The 23,745-nt window shown below is 30.1% G+C and overlaps 2 protein-coding genes across 7 annotated transcripts; both read left to right on the top strand.

Moving 5' to 3' along the window:
* Positions 1-5,636: 5,636 nt before the first annotated feature.
* LOC107421405 (uncharacterized) lies at positions 5,637-16,575 on the top strand. 6 transcript variants are annotated; one of them, XM_060817721.1, is made up of 16 exons: positions 5,637-5,816; positions 6,379-6,438; positions 6,573-6,690; positions 7,065-7,137; positions 7,640-7,685; positions 8,500-8,610; positions 9,131-9,218; positions 10,565-10,661; positions 11,879-11,939; positions 12,053-12,183; positions 13,187-13,304; positions 13,973-14,096; positions 14,328-14,435; positions 14,538-14,609; positions 15,112-15,179; positions 16,030-16,575. In XM_060817721.1, the coding sequence occupies exons 1-15, from the start codon at positions 5,706-5,708 to the stop codon at positions 15,153-15,155; spliced, it is 1,362 nt and encodes a 453-aa protein (XP_060673704.1). In that variant the 5' UTR covers positions 5,637-5,705; the 3' UTR covers positions 15,156-15,179; positions 16,030-16,575. The 6 variants fall into 6 exon arrangements, with proteins under 6 accessions (XP_060673704.1, XP_060673703.1, XP_048332314.2 ...); XM_060817720.1 differs by having other exon boundaries at positions 15,978-16,575; XM_048476357.2 differs by lacking the exon at positions 16,030-16,575 and adding an exon at positions 15,388-15,553.
* A 2,329-nt stretch (positions 16,576-18,904) lies between these two features.
* LOC107421417 (probable F-actin-capping protein subunit beta) lies at positions 18,905-23,535 on the top strand. Its single transcript, XM_016030649.3, has 8 exons — positions 18,905-19,289; positions 20,787-20,857; positions 21,553-21,666; positions 21,823-21,905; positions 21,985-22,058; positions 22,213-22,332; positions 22,938-23,033; positions 23,201-23,535. The coding sequence occupies exons 1-8, from the start codon at positions 19,161-19,163 to the stop codon at positions 23,282-23,284; spliced, it is 771 nt and encodes a 256-aa protein (XP_015886135.1). The 5' UTR covers positions 18,905-19,160; the 3' UTR covers positions 23,285-23,535.
* Positions 23,536-23,745: the final 210 nt, after the last annotated feature.

Raw genomic sequence — 23,745 nt, 5'->3', positions numbered from 1 at the left:
TTAGATATTGATCTCAATATGTTAAAACTTGTGTGATTCATGAGTGTCAAGATGTGGTATTTGTGTGTGTATAATATATATATATATATATATATAAATGTTACATAAAAAAAAATGCAAAATGGAATAATTAAAAAAAATCTTTATAGATAAAAAAATGGAAACATTGTTAATGTAATAGATATCTTGCATAATGCATTTAGAAATGTGTGGAATTAAACAATTAACCAAAATAAAAATAAAAATTGAAGAGCATTAAAAACCAAAACTGTGCAACTTTCACAGGTAGTACTGGAGTGTACCATTAGAACATTAAATATTGGTATTATGAATTTTTCTTCATTAAAATAGGAGACAATATGAAATCTCTGCAAGATTATTGTTCCCTCTCTTATCTAATAACGAATCCAGATGATGATTTTATTCTTTTCACTATTAATTAAACAAAAAATAATAATTATTATTATTATTATTATTATTATCATTTGCAAAAGAGGATCTGTATGCGAATTAAACAAAGAGTATATAGTTTTAGAATTTTTTTCTTTCTGATCATAAATTTAAAGTATGGTTGAATCATTAAGGGAAGGTAATATATATTTTTTTTTACAAAAAAAAGAATAATAATAATAAGTAAAATAAATAAATATGTAATTACAAAATTTAAATAGAAATAGAAATGTAATCTGTTAGCGTTAGCGGTCAATGAACTTTAAAATCAGACTTGAACTATAAACTCATGTAGCACTTACTGATCAAACTAATTATATAGAAATTCTTCTTCAATATCTATTTTGAGGTCAATGCACACTGCTAGTGGCATTAGAGAATTTCCAACGGTCAGTTAATTGGATGACTGTTTTTATAACATAACAACTAATATTGTTCAAATTTAAATTGCATAAATTTATAAACAAGTTTAAAATTATTTTTCATTGGTAATGTGCAAAAAAAATATTTGAAGTTATTTATTAATTATATATATTTTATTAAGTTTTTTTAAAATTAACTTTTTTAAGGAAAAATTTGATTTTAAGGAATTTATAATATCTGATAGACTATTTAGAAATAGAGGTCACCTAGATAATACTTATTTTTTATTATTATTATTATTTTTTTGCCACAACTTGATATGGTGTCCAAAGAAATCCATTGGGCTTTTTTTTTTTTTTTTTTTAAGAATGGATGTTTATTGTTATGATTGATAAAAAAAAATATAATAATAAATAAAACCATTAGAAATGCTCTTTTATATATATATATATATATATATGTAATTTAATTTTGTTATCTAGAAATGTATTCTTACTTGTTACCATTTGGTATCAGAGAAGTAGTAGTAATGCATCCAACATTTTTATCAACTCTTTATTATCCAAAAAAAAAAAAAGAAAAAAAAAAGTAGTTAATAATCAACTGTTTGAATACTACCAAACATTTTTTTATTGGGTAGTATTAGAATTTTACTTTTCAATTTAACTAAAAAATCACTTATGATTTCTATAAATTTTCAATCATTAATATATTGCTAATCATGATTTACCACATTAGTTGATAATTAGAGTTTTTCTAATAACTTTATGGATTGTTATCTATGTAGCACAGAAATTGAAAAAACTTATAGCTTATGTGACATGAATGTCTACTTGATAAACACTCAATTCAAAAATAATTCTTTAATGGTTTCGCCAAAATTTTAATTAATCAATAATATGTATATATATAATTTTTTTTTCCCATTAAAAAAAATAATAATTTATTTATCTTTTTTTTTTCGAAAATATTTGATAAGAAATATTTTGATAAGTTACATTGTCTAACAATAGACAATCTCTTTAATAGTGTTTATTTTATTTTTTACCGCATCAACTTAAAAGAGTCCATAGATAGTGCCATTAGAGATGATTTTTTTTTTTTAAATCTATCTATATTTTTGATGTGGCGATAAAAATATTACAATTTATAAGGTCATTAGAGATGCTTTTACATAAGTATTTAGAACATTTTCAATGATTCTATAGATTGTTAAATTTTATTTATCGCATTACATATATAAACATTCATTAAAAAAATACCTCTAATGACTCTGTTTAAACAACATATGAAGCTTATGTGCTATAAAAAAAATAGTTTGTTAAATAATGTGATTCAGCATAATACCATTTATAAAAAAAATATAAGTTTTTTTAAAAGGTAAAAAAAATAAATAGATGAATATTATCAATTATTACTATTTTATTTTAAAAAAAATTTAAATATATACAATATTAATTAATAGTAAGATTTAAACATACCTATTAGAAAATCGATTTTATGATTGAATGTCTCTCAAATAGGCATAAACTGGAAACCTTTTCATTTTCTTTGCTACATAGATTGAAATCTACAATGCCATTGAACATGCCAACCCCGTTTGGTATGAGCACTTTTAGATGCCTCTCAAGTAAAATGTTATATGAAATAATTCACTACAAAAATAACACTTCTTTTTGCAACTTTGTCATTAAAAAAGAAAAAAATCAAAATCAGCATGAATGGTTTTGGCAATGGTTGATTTTTTACCCTGCAACATATTGTGAAATTGTCATATCGTACCAAGACGTGTACAATGGACATAGAATCCAGTACAACATTTTCCTATATAAATATATATATATTTTGAGAAGATTATGAATAGAAACAGAAAATGAAATATATGGATGAAATTGAGTGTGAATGGACCAAATCGGATCATTTTATACAGTACACATAAAAGTAAAAACTTTCTGCTGTCCATTGAATTAATTCCATCATAAGAGTCAAACATGCATGATATAAACCATAAGGTTTACTTAATTATTTCATTGACAAAGAAAATTGATGGGATATTTTTTACTTGGAATTGAATTAAGAAAATGAACAAAACTTGCACGTTTATGTTCTTAATTTGTAAGGGAATGAATTCGAGTCAAACATCGACCATTGCAAACGGAATAAATAATTAATCATCTGCTGCACGTTGTTGACCATAACATATTAAAAAAAAAAAAAAAAACAATTTACATCTCGTGGAAGTTTGTATATTAACAATAAAAATTAAAATATAATGTAATATAATTCTTTTCATTCCATCTAAAATTCACAAATAGCTTGCACTACTGTCAACTGTATACAAAAATCTTAAACGAAATATTCTTGAATTTATTAAATTAGATTTTTTTTTTTTTTTTTTGGGGGGGGCAATGTTAAAGATTTGCCCTTTTTTTTTTGCGGACAAATATGCCATGTTCACTGGTAATGCAAAAAATTAATGGATAGGTATTTATCATTTAAGTAAAAAATTGTTTTAATTTTTTTTTTATTGTGTTCCCCAAAAAAAAGAAAAGAAAAAGAGAGCATTTTTTATCAGGTGAAAGTGTACATACTTTCATTTTAATGACTAAAATTAAACCGTGGACGAGTATATAGGAATTTAATTTTGCGAAAGAAAAAAGTTTTTTTTTTTTTTAATCATTAGAAAAAAGTTAATTTGGACCAAAAATATTCGGTCAGAACCCAACAACGTAATAATTTTAAAAAAATAATTATATAATATAAGGTCTTCCATTCCATATACGCTGACTCTGCACACGTTTCAATATCAGATTTGAATGAGAGCAGTTCATTTACACGTGAAAAAGGAATGCCCAAGATCCTTATAATAAGATCAGCTATATATATATATATATATATATATTTATATATGTATATTCATAAAAAAAAAAAAGAAGAAAAAAGATCAGCCGTGTATATATATATACATTTGCACCACATACATGCAGAAGCAGTTGTGTGAATTAAGGTCAGTGAGAAGAAGAGAGATCATCCATAGAAAAATAAATAAATAAATAAATAATGGAGTCCTTGAGTCCTTATACTTTCCTTCAAGAAGCAATGAGGGCTGTCCTAAAATCTCTGGGTTTTGAGACAAAAACCCAGTCTGCAGAATTTGGAGCTGATCAAGAGGAACAACATGACAATGTCCTGTTTGAAACAATTGATCCTCACCAAACTTCTTCTTCTTCAACCTCTGTAAACATTGTAAGTCTCTCTCTCTCTAGGTCTCTCTCTTTCTCTCTCTCTCTTTATATATATATATATGTGTGTGTGTGTGTGAATATATACATTAATTGATATTGATACGTGTTTGAATATATGTGTGTACAGAATACTGTAAGCATCACTTCAAGGGGTGTTCCTACAAAGTCAGGAATAAGCAGAGGTAGTGGTGGTGCTTCGATCAATTAACTTCTTTTTTCACTCAAGAAACAAAAATTGCTATTACTGGTGATTTGAATCAATTCTGTAGCGCAGCTTTATGTTTTCATTTGTAATTTATTAAAAAAAAGAAAAAAAAGAAAGTGTTATTCATCAGTACTGATGATTTAGGTGTGTTTCCTTTATTTTTTTTTTATGATTTTTGTTTTCTTAATTATGTAATTGATACATATTAGAGTATTAGGGGCTATCTAAAACACTTTAATGTATCTTTGATTTTGTATATGTTTTAAACATAATTTACATATATTTTTAGAGAAGACCCATTGATATTTGATTGGTGGATCTTTGGATGTAATTTAATAATAATAGAACATGTTATGCGTAAGAGTCACAGCTTCATTACTTCCATTTGCTTCCTTATTATTTTCTTAATGATTGCAATCTAGGCAAAAATTTATTCTTATAGTTAAAAGAGAAAAAAAATAATAATAATAATAGAATATTGTTTAATTTTTATTGGATTACATAATAAAAAAATAAAAATAAAAATAGATGATAGGCAGCATAGTTAAATCTTTTACAAAACTTTTGTGAATATAATTTTAATGTCCAAAGACAAAAAGATATAACATAATTTCAAAATGCATATATTAATTTTTTTTTTCCGGGCAATAAAAATGCATATATTAACGCTTTGTTTTATAGTTTTCATAAATTATACTCAAAAAGACTATATATGTATGTATAATAATTGTTTCATTGGGGATAATTTGGTAACAAAACCATTATATAATGACTCCCAATTCAGTTCTCCACTTTCAATAATAATTAAAAAAACAAAAAAAACGACTATATGCATTATTAGATCAGGGGTGTAACAAACATATTATTGGTTTAATTTTTTTTTAATGCAAGTTATGTAAAATTAAATGTCTTTCATTAATTTGAATAAGATTTTTCAAAAATAATCCAATGACAAAATTATTGTTTCCGCATAATATATATGTAAAAAAAAAAAAAAAAATCTAAATTGAAGTGCTAAAATTTATGTTAGCATATAATAAAACAAAAAGAAAGAGATTAATATACTTTACATATTCTAATTTCAAACAATTTAATTGAATTGAGGTCTTATAATCTTCAATTCCATTTAAATTAACAACTTCAGACCATTATTTTTATTTGTCTTGCTGTCTGCGACATCTATTTTTCACACTTTAATTCATAAAAAAAAAGAAAAGAAAAAACAATATGCAAAAATAGAATTAATCTTGATCTTGTTATATCTTTTAGTTACAAAAAAAAAAAAAATCTATTAATTAGATTTTCAAAATAAAAAAAGTTAAATAATAATAATATTATTATTAATTTAAAAAAAAAATTGAAGGCATTGATCATTTGAAAAGAACAAGGCACAAATTTTGGCTTAGGCTTGAAATTATAAGCATAGTTGTATAGGAAGTCTCATGGAGGCAGTGGAAGGAGCTTCAAAATCTGCCATGGCGAAGGAAGAGGGTGATAGTGCCCTCCTTGCCAGCCTACAATCTCTTGTTCGTTCTCTCCAACTCAGAGTTAAGGTGCTCTCCCTCTCTCTCTCTCTCTCTCTCTTTTCCGCCTTCACTAACGCACGTTTGGTTGCTGAGAAACCGTGTGAGAATGACGGGAAATTCGAAGGACTTTTACTTCCTGCTGAATTACATTCCCGAGCTCTTTCTTTCTTTGCTTTTTTTCAATGGCTTTTGTCTTTGTAGAAATACGTATTTTTGTTTGCTTTTTTAGAAGCAGATAAGCAGTTTGCAAAAATTCGCCAATGGCGAAAGCATTTCAGGATCATTCAGCGGAAAATATGAGCTTTTGAATAATTATTGATTTCTTAAGTGGTGGCTTTTAAAAGCTCAGAAAATAAATTATCCACTAGTCAGACTTTAATGGGTTGTTGTTGTTGTTGTTTCCTTTTTTTTTTTTTTTTTTGGTGGCACCCAAAGAAATATCTTGGATTTGAGCATAGCATGAAATTTTTTGAAAAACTTTTACTTTTCGTTTTCTTGAAGAATCTCAGCAACGAAATGGTGTTTTACTTTGTCCCTCTGGGTTTTTACTGTATTAGGATTTAACCGGCCGGTTTGGAACTTTAACCAGGAATTGGAGGCTGAAAATGTGAAACTGTTGTCCCAACTCACAAATTGTTGTTGTAATGAGGTTAGCTGCTCGCATTGTTAATATGTTTGCTTTCTCTTTTTAAAGTTATTTTGCTCTTTCTGTGGTGTTATTTTCATTTACATTTTGAAGCTAAGCTTGTTGTAATGGAGCTTGATATATTAATAATGATGCAGAAGGAGAAGATGGTTGATGGCTCTGCTGTAACTGTTAGTAGACCTGTGGAGAAAAGTCGGGAATCAAAATCTAGTGGTAGTAACACCACAAAGAAGAAAGTGCAAGAGAAAATATCAGGTTCTTCTTTGTTGTATTGATGGCCAAAGAATTGTTAAAAATCGTTTCAAGATGCGGATTATAGCCAATGCAGGGATCTGAATTTCTTTTGATGGTTTTTATTCTATTTCTTGATATCCTTGTTCATTGCCATGGTGATTTATTATGTAACAAAATATGTTTCATGTTGTAGCATAGCTTAGTTTGCAGGGACCATGGACTCTAGTATTTACTTTATGCATGATACTCACTTTAAAATTTCAAAATCAAATGTTATAATTGTTTTAGAAAACTGGATTTGTTGTCTTACAAGGTCATCCCTTCACTAGAAACTTTAATATGCTCATAGTTTTTAACACGTGCATTTCATTTGTACTTATTTCTTTTATGGGCAGGTTACAACGCAAGCATTGTGAATTACCAGTGTAAAAGATATGTTGCTCTAAAAATTATGTACTTTGGACAGAGGTATAATATATAACTATTATTTGTCAGCCTTATCTATTCAGAAATATTCTTTCTGTTCCATCTTATAACCACTATAACTTGCTTCATGCCCCCACTCTCCCCTATCCATGATTGAAAAATTAATATATTCATGATTGAAAAAGTAGCAAAGTAGCGTCCATTCCCAGCGAATGTGGATTGTTATAGAACTATGGAAGAAGTGAGACTTTGAAACTATGTTAAACAAATACTGGCCTGGTTCTCTCTGGTACTTGAAAAGTGCCTAATATTTGTCGTTGTTATATAGCATTTGGAATGGGATATTGAATATTGGTTTCAAAATCCTTATAAAAGAGTTAGCTTTAGTTCCTTCTCCTACTCAAAAAGAAGTCCTCTTATGTATATGTTTCTTTTCCATGATGCATAATTTTTTATGGATTAATTTATTTTTAGAATAGATTTATTTTACAAACTTATAGTGCAATGACAATAATGGGAGACTATTTAATATGCTGCATTTCAGGTTTTATGGTTTTGCTTCTGAAGCACAAATGGATCCAACTGTGGAGGTGCAGTTTCTTAATCTTGCACTTTCTTCTCCCCCCCCCCCCCCCCCACAAAAAAAAAAAGTTTGTGCTAATGGTGCATTGACATGCCACTAAATGCAATAACTATTATTATTCAATGTCATAATTGTTTGTGTAATTGCCTGTTTTTGTGGGAACTTGTAAGAATGGTTCACTTTTATTTTCATTCTGGTTATTTGATGCACTTTCGAAGCTGATCTTTTCCTTGACTAGTAGTTACTGATGGTATTGAGTGTAAATAAGTATAATTACTATGCGCTCTGTGACTGTGTTCATCTTAGACCTGAGTCAACTATTCTCACTATACTTTGTGTCAATTTCCCTTAAGACCTTGGATGGGACCTAATTTCAATGCTTTTTTAGTCACGTTCATGAGTTTGAATGAAGATTTTATAATGTTGCATACACACCTCAATCATCTTCCTTCTAAAAATAAACTGTTTGTTTAAATAAAATGCTATCTGGAAAAGAAAGGAAAGATTTTTTTGGTTTCACAGTGATTTTAAGAATCCTTTGACTTAAATGTTATGTGATTTTTCAGTGTCCTACCCTAAAAATGGTTTCTTTTAAACCTTACGATCTTTGCATCAATTACTTTACCTGTAGAGTTCGTAGATATATATCTTAGACGTATTGACACTTGATCATTTTTCAATAATTTATTGTGTGGAATGTACTCTCACACTTTGTGCTCCATGAAGGTGACTCTAAGAATTTCAGGGTTGTATAAATGTGGATATTTCTGTTTCATTTTTGATAGTGTATGTTATTAGCAATTGAGCCATCCTCTCTGCAGTCTGAAATTTTCGGAGCTCTTGAGAAGACGAGGCTTTTAGTTGGTGACAAGAAGGAGTCACAATATTCAAGATGTGGTAGAACAGACAAGGGGGTTTCTTCAGTTGGGCAGGTCAGTTGAAAGAAACCAATCTATTTGAGATTAAAATTGGATATCTTTATTTGTTAGATTTGTGCTTGATATAAGTGTTTTTGCTGTTTTCTTCTCAAAGGAAAATATTGCTTGACCTGAATTAGGAGTTCTAATAATCCTTCTTTCATGCTTAAGAAAATTTATTAAATCTTTATCTACTTGCATTACGAAATTTGTAGTGTTTTATTGATTTAATGGTGAAAAAAATCAACTAGGATACTAAGGTTTCTTTAAGTGTGACTAGGTTAGTACTGAAGCTTTTCAGAAGACCACCTCCATTTATATTTTACCAGTCTAAAATAGGCCAATCATCCATATCACCACTATTAAAATCATTTCTTTCCAGTGTGGTGCCAATCAGCAGTGCATGATCCACTTATGTGCTTAATTCTGATATATCTAATAAAGATTGTGGATGATTACATGCACACCACGTTTTTTACTGACATGATTCCTTAAAGAGGATGGGATATTGATATTTGACGATTATTTGATGCAGGTGATTGCTCTCTTTGTAAGATCAAAGCTCAAAGGAACTTTGCCAAACCATGAAAAGTCTAGTGAATTTGTTTCCAAAGAGCAATATGGTTAGCTACTTAATAAAGAACATTAAGCTTTTTTTTCTGGGTGTAAATAAATACATATTGAGATTTAGATGTAAAAAGCTGTCCTTTCTTCAATTGTATTATAGTTGGTCCACGAGCTACTAGCTAATAATTACTAGGAACCAATGGTTTTGTGTGACATATTAAAGATTCTAGTTTCATCACCTTGTCGAAGAAGTTTCTTTCCATCGAGATGGATTAAAGGTTTGATGTTGACATGTTGTTTGTCAAATGAAGCTGGCATTGCGTGGGTGATTCCTCAGTAATTTAGCTTTGTGTTGTATGGCAATTTTAAAGATTTTGGGTGTAGTAGTAGTGAGAATTATATAGAAGTCTGCAGTTATGTTAAGTCCTTTTTTTGGTCTTGTAATTGGAGAGCAATGCATTAGCATCTGAAGATAGATTTGAAAATTTTGATTACTTTGGGGGAAATCGTTGTGAGCTTCCTCATCCAACAAATTTTAGTGATACCTGTTCTTGTTTAAATTAAGCTGGAAAGATCTTGTTTAATTTTCTGTAGTTTTGTCGGTACATTATGTTTTACGATTTAAAGGATTCGTCATCCCCCTGAATTCTTGTATTTCCTTTACACTAAATAGAATTTATGTTTCTTATACAAAAAAGATATATAGTGGACATAAGTACATTTAAAGATACTGTATTTAGAGTTGTGGATGATATAAGTCGAGCCTGGAAATTTTGAACTGCAGGTTTGTTTCTAGTAAGAGAACTTGCTTGTCTTTATGTTTAGTTAAAGAAATATTGATGAGAGAAGTTTGTTGGGGGGAAAGAAAAAAATATAAGAAGAGAATTAGCAGTATGGTTTATATTGAAAAACTGACGCAGGATAAAGAAGAAAGAAAAGGAGAGAAATAGAAAGAAGATAGAGATTGGGGAGCAGAAACAGAAGAAAGGGGGAGCAAATAAAGAAATTGAGGGAGAACTGTTGTATCTGTAATTCAAAAATCAAGTATGCCCCTCTCAGATTGCAAAAGTCTATTTATATATAAAGCTAATCTAATCCAATTAGGTAAGATAAGAAAATAACATGAGTATTCTTATAAAGAAACATACACTTAAATAAAATGAACTAAAATGATTAATCTATGCGTACGTTTACATCTATGTAAGTCTCGAATTGATTTTCTTGGTCTCAACCAAAAATATACCTATAACTTATTCGATATAGTTTGAGCCACATATAACTCATTGCAAGCTTAGTTAATGATTGTATTAACATATTTGTATTAGTTTGAACTAGTAAATGACTCTTATTTTCACTTACACTTACACATGCATTTTCTCTCTCTTTGTCATGTATTTCTTAGAAGGAGAAATTGATTATGTGAGGGTGCTGAATCGAGTACTCCCGAGTGATATACGTGTTTTAGGCTGGTGTCCTGTTCCAGTTGGTTTCAGTGCAAGGTTTGTCTACTCTGTATAGAACGTTGTCTCAGTTTTCTGATAATAAATGTTTGCAAGCAATCTTTAGTTTGTAAAAGATACGAATTCCTTTGTTGTGTGTTCTTTTCAAACTGAAATATACTCGAGGCTTCAAAGTTATTTGGAGAGAACAATTACTGGAATCTTGTCTGATTTGATGATATAAATGTGGGAAAACCATTCTATCAAACTTGCAGTCATGATTAAGTGAGTTGAAACCTGCAGCCAGATTTCAGGATGGACCATACCGTGCTGAATTGCCCAAGTTTCACTTTACATAACAGAAACCAGATAGCTTTATGGTTACCTTTCAACGATGACGTGCTAAGATCAGTGATGAATTGGAATGCTTGCTAATAATGAGTGCTTAAGCTGCTTGTAGTTCTATTTGTTTAGGTCAAGTTGTAATCAAATTGTTATATTTTTCTTACGTTTGATGATTAGGAAGTAATTAGATTTCTTGCATGGTGATGATAGTAGCTGATTTTTAACCTCCCTGCCCCCCACTCATACACACACATACCAAAAAAAAAAAAAAAAAAAAACTATTCGTTACTTGGCTATTTTTTCAATTTTTTAATGGATTCTAAGAGATTATGTCCTTTTTAATCCATCATAAAGAAAATGGTGGTGAATTATTTCAGAATTACCTTTATGTGTACAAAACAATGACCTTTGGGGATGCAATGTATGCAGTTGCACAGGATAACTAAGACTCTGCAGGCCATTCATGCGGAGTGAGGTGAGATGGGGACAATCTGGAGATTGTCATAAAGTCTCACTTTGATAATTTGCATTCATAACCATTTTTTCCACCTGCTGTGATAAAAACGTTTTATATTGTCTTAGGTTGTAATATGATTTAAAGTTTGGAGTGCATATATGAGTATCTCTTCTGACTTTAAAGGAACTTTTGAATGTGGGTAATATTTTATATTGTCATTGGATTTCTTACTAATAATTGTTAATCATACTTACATGATTTTAGTACCTATAGGCATAATCAGTTGAATGTTATTTTAATTTCTCTGCTTTATTCTCTGTGTTGTTTTCTAGTGCTTCTTTTGCAGAGTATTAGTTTTGTCCTTTTAAATCTTAATGGTTTTCATGGTTGACTTGATGACTTGATTGAAATTCTATTTTTTTGTATTCCTTCTGTTGCGTTGACATAATCCGTTGCTTTGCTTTCCAAATTACAGGTTTAGCTGTTTGAGCAGGGAATATAAATATTTCTTCTGGGAAGAAAATCTAAATATCTCAGTATGCTCTTTCTTCTCATTTTTTTTGCAACTCGTTGCAAACCCTTTTTATGTTACTCCACTTTAAATTAAGATGCTTGGTAAATTCATATTTCCCACATCATGTTTCACCAGGCTATGGAAGATGCTGGTAAAAGATTAATAGGCGAACATGATTTCCGAAACTTCTGTAAAATGGATGCAGTGAATGTGCACAACTATAGGCGTCATATCTCGTCATTTGCGGTTTCTCCTTATGATGTGAGGTTGACATTGGTAGATAATTTTTCTGACCCATTTCTTATTTCAATCAGCTTGTTCATTTTTTCCCTGTTTTTATTCAAGCAACCAATCTGTGTTCTAATGGTTTAGTTCACGAGTTTTCACTCTAATAAATTGTATGAGTGGATTTTGTTGGTATTTGTAATTATCACATATTACTAACGTATTGTGTTCAACATGCTTATGTTTAAGACCATGATGGTGGTAGAACTAGATTATAACAATAAAGAACAGAGGTTCTCTATCCCTGAAGGCATATTACTTTTGGTTTTCCTCTAGGGTAAAAATTGGAGTTTGTTAAAAGAGTTTTTCCATTAGCTAAATGTCACTAAGTTTTGGTTTCTCTATAATGGGTCAGTATGGTAATTTTGCATGCAGTTTTTGCAGTGTAATGCTCATTTTGGAGCATGAAATGCAGATATGTGGGGAACCATGTGATTTTCTTCATAATTGGTGATTTACTTCTGATGCTGTTGTGCTTAATATTCATATGTGCATAGCAGAGCTCATACTTTTTTCTTTTGGGGGAAATGTGTTCGGGAAGGAGATGATATTTCGTCATCTATTTCCAAAATCAGGAGTGAAAAGTTAACATTTATATGAGTTACCATAACTAGCAAAAGCTTACATTGGAAATGAGCCTAACTATGTGTATGTGGGCTTGACACATGCAACACATTAACATAAGGATTCCAATACAAGACCGATGGACAATTAGGTGCTGATATCATGTTCAGTTGCCTAACTATATGTATCAAGTTAAACAAAACACACCTAATAACATCTATGTGAATCTTAGATCTTGTTTAGGGCATTTGATGTATCTCTTGCTTTCAGTTCTTCTGCAAATTGCTTCCCAAATTTTTTTCATATCTTGGGCATCATCCTTTTCTATTAGATTATTGCTGTATGTCTCAACATGAAGTATTGGTTTTGTTTGGCTGGAATGCTTAGAATATTACATTAAAATTTTCCGACCTTTGTCAGGTTTGATGGAAACCAGCTTTGGGCATTTGAAATCAAAGGTAGTGCTTTCTTGTGGCACCAGGTCCGTTGCATGGTTGCTGTACTATTCTTGATTGGACAAGGTTTCGAATCTCCAGATGTACGGAAGCCTGTTCTCATTACAGATTAGTTTTCTGATTTCTTAGGACTTGTCTTACTTCAAAGTGAAGCTCTATTTGAAAATATCATACTACCACCATTTTGGCAGTTTTTGCAAGTCCAAATCATCATGTCGATGTGAATAATTTGACTTTGAGGTCAGACATAACAAAAGGGTGGCCAACATTGTACTGATACACAACTTTTATCTGCTTAGCATACAGCATGACCTGCTTGAGCATTGAATTAAATTCAAGATGAATTTTTTGTGCACAGTACTCCCCAAATTCTCTACATAAAGAGTTAAAACCTATGCATTAGAAAAACCCGTGGAGAACAGAACAGGAAAAAAAAAAAAAAAAAAAAAAAAAGATGAGTTCTTTGATTGAAAATGATTGTGAAAGCGGTTTGGCCACCAGTGTTTAATTTGGATCGTAAATAAGCTTTCCATATATCTATGGAAAAATTCATTATTTGAACTTTTGAAAGAGGTTTTAAAAGCATTTACCAAGTTTTGGCCCATAAGTTTCTTGTGAACCTCTTTGGCTGTGTTTCTGAGATATATTAGAATTTTCTCTTTTGCTTTAGAGGGACCTATTAACTCCTCTTAAAGATATAATCTATACCTACTAATACCTGCTCACTCAGATTACATGTGTCCATTCATAGGTGGTAGATGCATTACTGGATACCACCAAGACACCAAGGAAACCTCAATACATCATGGCTTCGGAAATCCCTTTGGTTCTTCAATCTTGTGAATTTCAAGACGTCAAGTTTATTTGTTCGTCAGGTATTTGAAGTAAAACTTTATATATATATACATATATATGCATATTTTCTGACAAGACATTGTAAAGGAATGAATCACAGAATCTTGTAGGGTCATTACGAATCTCAACTGATTGTATTCATCTATTAGGTAGTTTATCCCCTTTAATTGCATGGTATGCTTTCAAAGTTGGAAATTGTCAATTGTAATCTTGCATAACTTCAAAAATCATCGTATCGTTTACACCACTAGATGCTGGACTAGCTCTGCGTGTACACTTGGCAAAAGAATGTCGGACTTTCCAGCTCCAAGCTGCTATTTTCAAGGAAGCTCTGTTAAGCTGTGTGCCTATGACAAATGGTGCTGAAAACAAACTTTTTCCCTAAGTTTCCAATGAATTTTGTAATATATGTTCTATATCTAAGTCTTTGTATAACTTTGTCTTCTTTTCTGTCTTTTTAGACCAGAGCTCCTTAAACAATGGAAAAATGAAGAAGGCTGCACATGTTCCTCTCATGTCACGCCCAACCGAGCGTAAGAACTTGAATACCTTTCATGTTATATGTTTGGTTGCTTAGAAACCTTGCATTATGATAAACCATAATTGTTCATGTGATTTATATTCTCAATATATATTGGTAATGCCTTACCAAGTGCATATAGTACCAGATGAGACGACAAAAGAAGGGTTAAACTAATCAAATTCACTGGCTTTTAGTTTAAGTTTATTAGATTGTCAACGAAATTTGCTTTGATGTGGTTTGGCTAGCAACAAACTGAAATGATCGCATGTCATGTGCGGTCATGATGATATATTCTGTAGTCCATCATTTCCAGTGGAAAATGGAAACTTTACCCTAGATAGAAGTTTGTAACTGCCATATCTTTTAAATTATTGTGAAAAATTTTCCTATTGGTTTAAGTTGTTACAGAAACTAAAGATAAACAAAAAAAAAAAAAAAAAAAAAAAAAATTGTTAACCCTTTTTGTAAAAAGGTTTCAAGCCTTTGGCTAATAATTGTTGAAATGGTTCCAGCATCATATGCAGAGCGACGTGCCAAATTGAACTCAGCAGCGTGAAGAATTTATGGTTACGTTTTGAGGGTATGACAATCTTCCATATTTTCCTATTTGACGAATATAGTAATAATATGCAATTAGTACTTTTATTCCATAGTACGGTTGCCATGATATGTTAGAAGTAATTGTTTTAATGATATATTCTTTTTCCATAATTTGAGGTTTGTTTTTGTTTTTTGTTTTTTGTTTCTTGTTTTTTTCCCCAATCATAAATATGCTACAAAGATAGCAGATTGGAAATTTTACGCTCATGGCTTAATAACCAAAATTGCTAGACAACAGGTAAACGCTCTGCTGTAATCATTTGGCTGATTTGGTGGATTTATAACGTGACCAGTGAACTTAAACAATTCACAAATTTGAGAAAAAATAAAAAATAAGAATATCCAGTTATTTCACATTTGTTCAAAGTTAAATAAGGGCCCTGTCTTAAAGAGGTTATGCATAAGTAATGGGCTAGTAATTCACCATGAACAAATTTCTTTCAATTCTCTTTATTTCATCTTAACGACATCAATATATACATGTTTGTTCTTGTGGGAATTGTCACCCAATCTATGATGGGAATGGGAGACATGGTAAGATGGTAAATATTAAAGGTTAAGGTTGGATGCTTGTGGCATATAAAATGTATAATGCAAATTATAATATAAGATATAATGACATGACAATTTTATGTCTACTTTAATATATAATTAGAAGCTAACAGTCCATATGTTGAACTGCATTTGGGATATAGTTCGGTATAAGAAAATTTATATAAAATATCTGAATCATAATTTGCATAATGACATGAAATAGATAAAGATTCTAACATGACAGCATGATGGAAGAGCACGAAACGCATCATTTTGAATCTGAACATGGTATATAGGTCCCATTTATTTGCTGGCCAGGTGATGCTACGCTACTCCCAATCAGTCAAAAAAGGCATGGCCAATTTAGGCCTCATAAACTCCAATCATTTTACCCACTCTTGGATATGCTTGTGGGGTCCAAAACTAAAGCAAATTATCTACCCCTAACTCTTTGGTTTGTTGTGCTTGTCGCGGTGCCTTAAATCAACTTCTTGATGTGTATTATTGTTATTATAGCTTTGGAAAAGTTGTACCAACTTTTCCCTTTTTTATCCAAATGTCCAATTGAAAACATTGAATATACAAAAAAATTGGAAAAAAGTATAAACAAAAAGTTGGTTGAAATGCCTTTTTGGTATGTGAATAAGTTAAGGGGTGCCATGCATTTGTAAATTCAAATGTCCTTTTTTTTTTTTTTTTTGGGGGCAAAAATAGGAGATTCAGATGTGTGGTTGCACCAGTGAATAGACATTCTCATTTTGTCCTCTTTTATTTTTTATTTTATTTTATTTTATAACCTATCTAATAAAGGGCAAAAGCCATTTTGCCATAATTTAAACTCATATTTGTTTAAAATTATCATTAATCTTTTTTTGTTTACTCTGTATCTATTAAATAGATTTATTTGTTAGTTTTTACCAGTTTAATTTTAATAGTTAAAGGCTAAAAGAGATGTTTAAAATCAATATTTCATTATTGAATAATATTATCAAATTACAATTCTCGCTGTTAACAATTAAAACTGTAAAAACTGAAAAATGAAAGAGTAATCAGAATTTTTCAAACGTATAGGTCTAATTGTACTTAAAGTATATATGGGGGGTCTAATGAAATATTCCCTGAATAAATCAGCTTAAATTATCATAAATCTCTTCTAAATTGTTCTTATGAAATAAAATACGTAAATCTAGGGAAAGTATCATTGATTTTATTTTATTTTATTTTTTTAAGATCCCGTTTGCTTTGATGGTAAAGTCTTAAAAAGTCAACTATTTTCCAATAATTATTTTTTTGGTAATTAGTTTACGGGGAAAAGGTAGAATTTAAATGTAATTATTGTTGAAAATCATTGAAAACAATTGCACTTAGCGCAAAAATGGTACATTGATGAATTTCAAAACAAGAAGTGTATTCTTATAATGTAAGTCCTCTTGAAACTTAATAATTGTGCATCACAACAAAATGACTTATTGGAGGTTTGCATGTCACATTGTTATTAAAGCTTTCCAAGAATATTATTGTCTTGCCAACAACAAAAACTTTATTTTGCAGTTCAAAAGTAGACATAAAAAGAAAAATGTGCAAAAGTTCTCAGTTTCAATTCCAAAATACAATTCATTTGTATTAGTCCAAGAATTCATAAAGAGTATTGTTATAGTTAAGTTTTATTTATCAAATTTTAGATACCAGCTGATAAGATACCAATTTTAGATGCCAATTGATAGGTTCCGATCTGCAATCAACATTTTTCCCTATGCATATGTGGTATTTAAAATATGGTAAAAAAAAAAAAGAAAAAAAAATTACTGTCCCCAGCATTACTCTATTCAAAGCTGGAGTATTTAAAATAAACAAATTTTCAACCTTTACTTTTTTTTTTTTTTTAAATTGTTGGATTGGAACTACAATGGATTCTAAATTTTCAATAACGGGAGGGTATTTTATTCAAAATTAACTGAACCTGAAGATCTATTCTAAGTAATTATACTATTGGGCCAAACCTACAATACCAATATTGACTTTGGTTAATTTGATAACTACTTAATTAGGTTACATGTGTTAGCTTATTTTATTAAAATTAAAACTAACCTAATTACCATGCAAAAAAGATTAAAAAGAAAAAAAAACATTACCGAAAAAGGAAAAAAGAGAAAAAGCCAATTAACTCATAAATTTACTCTTGTTCTTCTCTCAAAATTTTCCATCCTTTACATTATTATTTTTCTTTTTAAAAAATATTACGTTTCAAGATTTATACCATAAAAATTAGAGAATATTTCATTTTTGGGTAAATATAAAATTTTTCTCAAACTTTTAATAATTTCATCCACACATTCTGACCTTCATTCTCTTTCTTATATGATGATATACCTTTAGTAGAATTAATTTACTTTTAATTAATTTTGTAACAATTATTTTCTTTAATTAGCTTACCTTTTAGTAGGTTCTTTCTTTTTTCCTTTTTTTGCAAAAAAAATATTTTTTTGATGGTTTTGTAAATATTAATTTGAAAATTTGTTTTATTAATCTATATTTTAATTAATTATATTTAACCTATGTGATAATTTTTTATTTTTTTAAAAAAATCTATACGATGGTTTTAATTAAAAAGCATTTTAAATAAATGATAATTTATCAAATATACTTAACTAAATGAATTAAAATGTTTCATAATTTATCAAATATATTTTATGAAATATATTATAATATTTCAATTACATTATACTAAATGATTTTGTCAAATATATAACTTATTTTTTTTTTAAAAATTTATCTCATCAAAATTATCATATAGTTGTTTTTTTCTTAAAAAAGGAAAATTTATCACATAGTTTAAATAAAAATTAATTGAAAATATTTTTTAAAAAAATTTGAAAATTTCAAATTAATTATTGTAAAAAAAAAAAAGAAACAAAAAAAAGTTGAAAGTAATTTACCTTTAATTATAAAAATAATTTAAACAGCTAAATAAAAAGAAAGAGTGAAAGCCAAAGTGTGATGAAATTATTAAAAATTTGAAAGATGCTTTTGTATTTATATCAAATATTGAAACAGGCATAAATGAAGTTATTTTTTAAAAATTATATATCTATATATATATATATTTATTTATTTTTCATATTATCATGTAATATTTATATAAAAAGAAAGGAGAAAAAGAAAAAAGGACGTTTACAGAGTGGTTCCCGCGAGAGAAACTCGGATCAAACGGGCCTCTTTGGCTTTTTTGGCATGTATCAGTTTTTTTTTTTCCTCCGTTGTGAAGCAAACACTAAAAAAGGGAATTTATTTTATTTTATTCTATTTTTTATATAATAAAAATACGATTTTGAATTTCCATTTTCTGTTTTGAATATCTCACACTGTTTGTTTCTTCGTCTACTGAGGAAGACAACAGAGAGAAAGAGAGAGTGAGGAGGAGAAGAAAATGGAAGCAGCCATGGGATTGATGAGGAGAATCCCTCCAAAGCACACTGAGACTGCTCTCTCTGCTCTTCTCACTCTCCTACCCCAACACTCCTCCGATCTGCTTTCTCAAGTCGATCAGCCCCTCCAGGTTCTTCCTTTTTTTTTTTTTTTTTTTGGATTTTCTATTTCATTTCTCTGTTTTGGTTTCTGGGTCGCATTAAAGATGTTTCCCAAATGTGAGTCTCTTGGCCTTAGCGGTTCTATTGCTTCAATTTACCTGAAAATGGAATTAAATGGGAAAAAAAAAAAAGGAAAGAAAATTTTTATGTTGTTACGGAATTACCCAAATCTTTAAAAATGATTTTTTTAATTTTAATTTTATTTTTATAATGTTCTTGTAAATTGTTGTATTTGCAATTTGAACGAAGACCCATAATTGTATTTCTTATCATTTTGGAAATTGGGTTAATCCCCGTGGTATTATTTGTGGATAATGTAAACTTGAAGCATGAGCAACCATATCCTCTGTTTTTGTATTTGTCAAGAGATCAAAGCCTTTGACTTTCTCTTTGAATTCAAAAATTGAAAGGGGAATAGTAACCCATAATAGCAATGGTAATGATAATAACTAATATATGAAGAAATCTATCAACGAGGTCTAGGTGCTTAAATGACTGTAGATTTTAGCTTTTCCAGCTTCCTAGGTTTCAAATAAACAATAAGTGTGTACTTGGTTTAGGAAAACACTGGTTATTGTCATTCCGCATTGATGTTGATTTTAAAATGTATGTTTAGCATCAGTTTATTGAAGTTTTAGTTACTTACGGAGAAAATAATAGTAAAGGATTCAAAATTGAAATTAAAATTTTCATTACCATTTGTTCCTAAGAGGTGCTACTTGGGCTTTTTATTATTTGGAGTTTGATCTAACTGCATCTGCTTGAACTTCTATATGTGATTCTTTAATGATTGGGACCCTTCAACATTTTTTCACCGTTGCGAACAGCGGATCACTTTTGTTTGAAACTGCCATTTCGATCTCCTGTATGCTTTAGAGCCATCCAGTTTTGGTTCCTCTACATATTAGCTCTATGACTTAAAGCAGCATTCTTATAGTCCAATATTTTATCTCTTTGTTCCTACGTGTTGGTGTCGATTATCTCCTTTAGCCTCCATGGTAGGATAAAAATGAATGAGGGAGGGTGGAAGATATTCTAGTGGTGCAATTTTTATAGTACATATGCAGTATGCTCAATTAGGGCTCCTGAAATATGTATGTATTCTCCGTCCATTTGAAACCCTCAAGTAAACAGTAAACTAACATGTAGTTACCCTTTTGAGCTCTTTGCAAATTTTAACTTTTTCCTTGTAATTATATTTTTTTTTTTTGTTTTTTTCTTATCTGTTTTACCATCCTGTTTTGCCTTTAGTTGAGGATGTGGTGTATTGTGCCTAGTTGTAACTTTTAACTTATTATATAGACCATCTATATACTATTTTGACAGGCTGTTTTTTATGATAAATAAAATTTGATTGTGTGAATCAAAAATTTTTCTTTCAATTTGAATCTGATTTAATTCGATCATGACCAGTTGTTCCATAAACTGTCTCTGATCATCAAAAACTTCTGGACTGAGGTAAACAGGTTTTATGTGACACGGACAGTGGAAAGGAGTTCATTTTGTGCGAATATAACAGAGATGCGGACTCTTTTAGGTAGACTTTCTGCTTTGAACAGTCAAAGTTACTATTATATCATGGCAGATTTGCTATTTAACATGGATTTTATAGTGATGGATTTGCACATATATAATTGTTTCTTCCTTCAGGAGATCTGCCCTTATTGGTGGATCAGGAAAGGGTGTTGGGTCCAAAGGTTGTGGATATTTTATGGACATTTGGTACAAAGTCTACAGAAAACGAGTCACATGAATTTCCATCATTAGATATCATCACTCAAATTCTGTCAAAATCTTCACCTCTCATTATTTATCCTTCTGCATTCATATGCAATTTTTTTGGTTCATCTTAAGATATGCAATTATAAACATACTGGTATAGTTTTTTTAATTTTTTGGTATGGTGTTGGTGAACCTTAGGCGAAAAACTACAGTGTTGTGAACCTTAGGCATAAAAGAAACTGAGAGAGAACATATAACTCACTCTTGCTTTGCTCCTGTAACTATGCATGTTTTGTCAATTATGAATCAGCAATGCATATACACTTGGAAGTGTATGGATGGATGAGGGTCAACACAACTGGTTTTGTGTCATGCTTCAGAGCCATATGTCAAATTTATTTGTTTATTTTTTGGCTTGTTTTTTTATTTTGTTTTCATATACCTGTTCTATGAAAACTGGCTTTTCATATTTGATAAATATGTCGTTTATTTATTTTTCATCCTTTGTAGGTCACCTTGGTCAAATAAATACCATCCACCATTAGAGGATGGTGCCCTCCCATCTGAGGAGTTGAGGAAGCTTGAAGTTGAAGCAAATGACATCTTTGCTATATATCGTGACCAGTGAGGTCCTTTACTTACCTCGTTCTTGATTTAGTCATTTGATTAACTTCTGTATGTTGAATCAATTTCATAAATTCTTTTCCATAGATAATTTAATGGTTCATTTTGGGTTTCCTTCTTTATATCTAGCGGCTTGAGTAACCATTAGTTTGGTAGGTATTATGAAGGTGGGATTTCATCAGTTTATATGTGGGAAGATGATAATGAAGGTTTTGTAGCATGCTTTCTTATAAAGAAAGGTAATTTCATTATTGTGACTTGCTTTTAGAAGACATGGTGATTACCCTTTTCAGTGATTTATTATTAATTATTATGTAGATGGCTCGAAGACAGGGCATGGTAGAAGGGGTTATCTCCAGGAGGGAGCGTGGGATGCCATACATGTAATTGAGGTAAACTTCCATTGCCATGTTGAACAACATATAGATATTGGGAGGATATCAAAATAATGCTCTCCCATCTTTCTCATTTATTACAAGTTTCGAAATAGTCTTTTATTTCAAGCATATATGGTTCCAGTGCTGCAACTCTGATTTTTTTGTCCAGGTTGGTCCAGATGAGGAAGGAACAGCTCATTATCGTTTAACCAGTACCGTCATGTTGTCTTTGACTACAAGTAATGAGTCGTCAGGATCATTCAATTTGTCTGGATCAATTAGACGAGAGGTACTTGTACTGATTATGTTTTGATGTGAAGTTGTTTGGTCTATTTACCGTGTTATCATGATTAAGCATTCTTTTTGAAAGATGCTGTTATTTCAAATTAAAGAGAAATTACCTGTACTTCTTTTGAGTTCTGGAATTTGAAGAATTTAAGTTTTATGACATTGAAGGTTCATTACAATGTTGTAAGTTCTCTGCAATAGCAAGGTTATAAATATGCGCCATAGCAGATCTTTGTCTTTACACTTCAAAATATCTGTTTGGATATTCTCTTTTAGTATGATATTCTATATATATTTCAACTATTACACTGGAGTTCTGAGTTGTCAGTTTGTCATACGTGATTTTTCCTTCCATTTGGTTTTGAGAAACAAATAGAATCAAAATGCTCTAGTCATTGGGGAATGCACTTTTTAAGGTTCACCCTTGTGTTCCAGCAATTAAACGGACCCTCAATTTTATTTGTTGGTAGTGCATGTTGTTGTGCTGGCTAGAATAACAAATGGTAAGATAAGCACAGGCCTAATCTAGAGCCTTTTATGTTCTGTCTGCGTGTATATGATGCTGTTCTGGTAGAAAATCAAGTATTTCCTTTTTCCCATTTGCAGATGAATATGGACCTATCAGTCCAAGAAGGCCATCTTTGTAACATGGGAAGGATGATTGAAGAAATGGAGAGTAAGTTAAGGAATTCCCTCGATCAGGTAATATGGTTCTCCTTATACATGTCTTTAACTTCATTTTAAATATCACTTTGTTATTTAGATCATGCCATGTTTCAAATTATTCTGCAATTTTTGTTAGTGAGCATTTAAAGCTTTCTTGTATCACAAACACGGTCAGTGCAAGTTACAGAATTCAAATATTGCAGGTTTACTTTGGTAAGACGAAGGAGATGGTTTGCACTTTACGACCACCAGCTGAAGTGGTGATGAGACTGCCCGATAGTAGCTGATCACCAACACATGGCATATGAACTCTCAACATTTGTTTCTATTTTCTATATTTGCTTAACAGAATGATCACTAGTCTTCTTTCGTGTATGTTGTGTGATTTTAGACATGATAATTTGGTTTTGTAGTTTTACTCCTTATGTAGATTCTTGGAAGCCATTTCTGTCTTGCAGTTTTCAATTGGAAACACTTTCAGAACTATATTGTATGCTTTCCAAGATTATTCTCTTATTTTGTAGGTAATTTCCGTCAATGTTGTCTTTTCCTCCCACTTAGTAATTATGTTTGTTTTTTATTTTTCATTTGCATATTTGCTTTTTTTTTTTTTGGTCAGATTTTTTTTGACGGTGCAAAATATGTAAATTAGTTCAAAGTTTACAAGTGAAAAGACAATAGAACCATAGTAATAAAATTCAGAATCATATAATTTAAGGGAAAATCAAACAAAAAACAAAAAACTATC

This window comes from Ziziphus jujuba, chromosome 5 (assembly GCF_031755915.1).
Source record: "Ziziphus jujuba cultivar Dongzao chromosome 5, ASM3175591v1".
Classification (NCBI taxonomy): Eukaryota; Viridiplantae; Streptophyta; class Magnoliopsida; order Rosales; family Rhamnaceae; genus Ziziphus; species Ziziphus jujuba.
The sequence above is the reverse complement of the archived record's forward strand: the minus strand, read 5'-3'. Positions and strand labels throughout refer to the sequence as shown.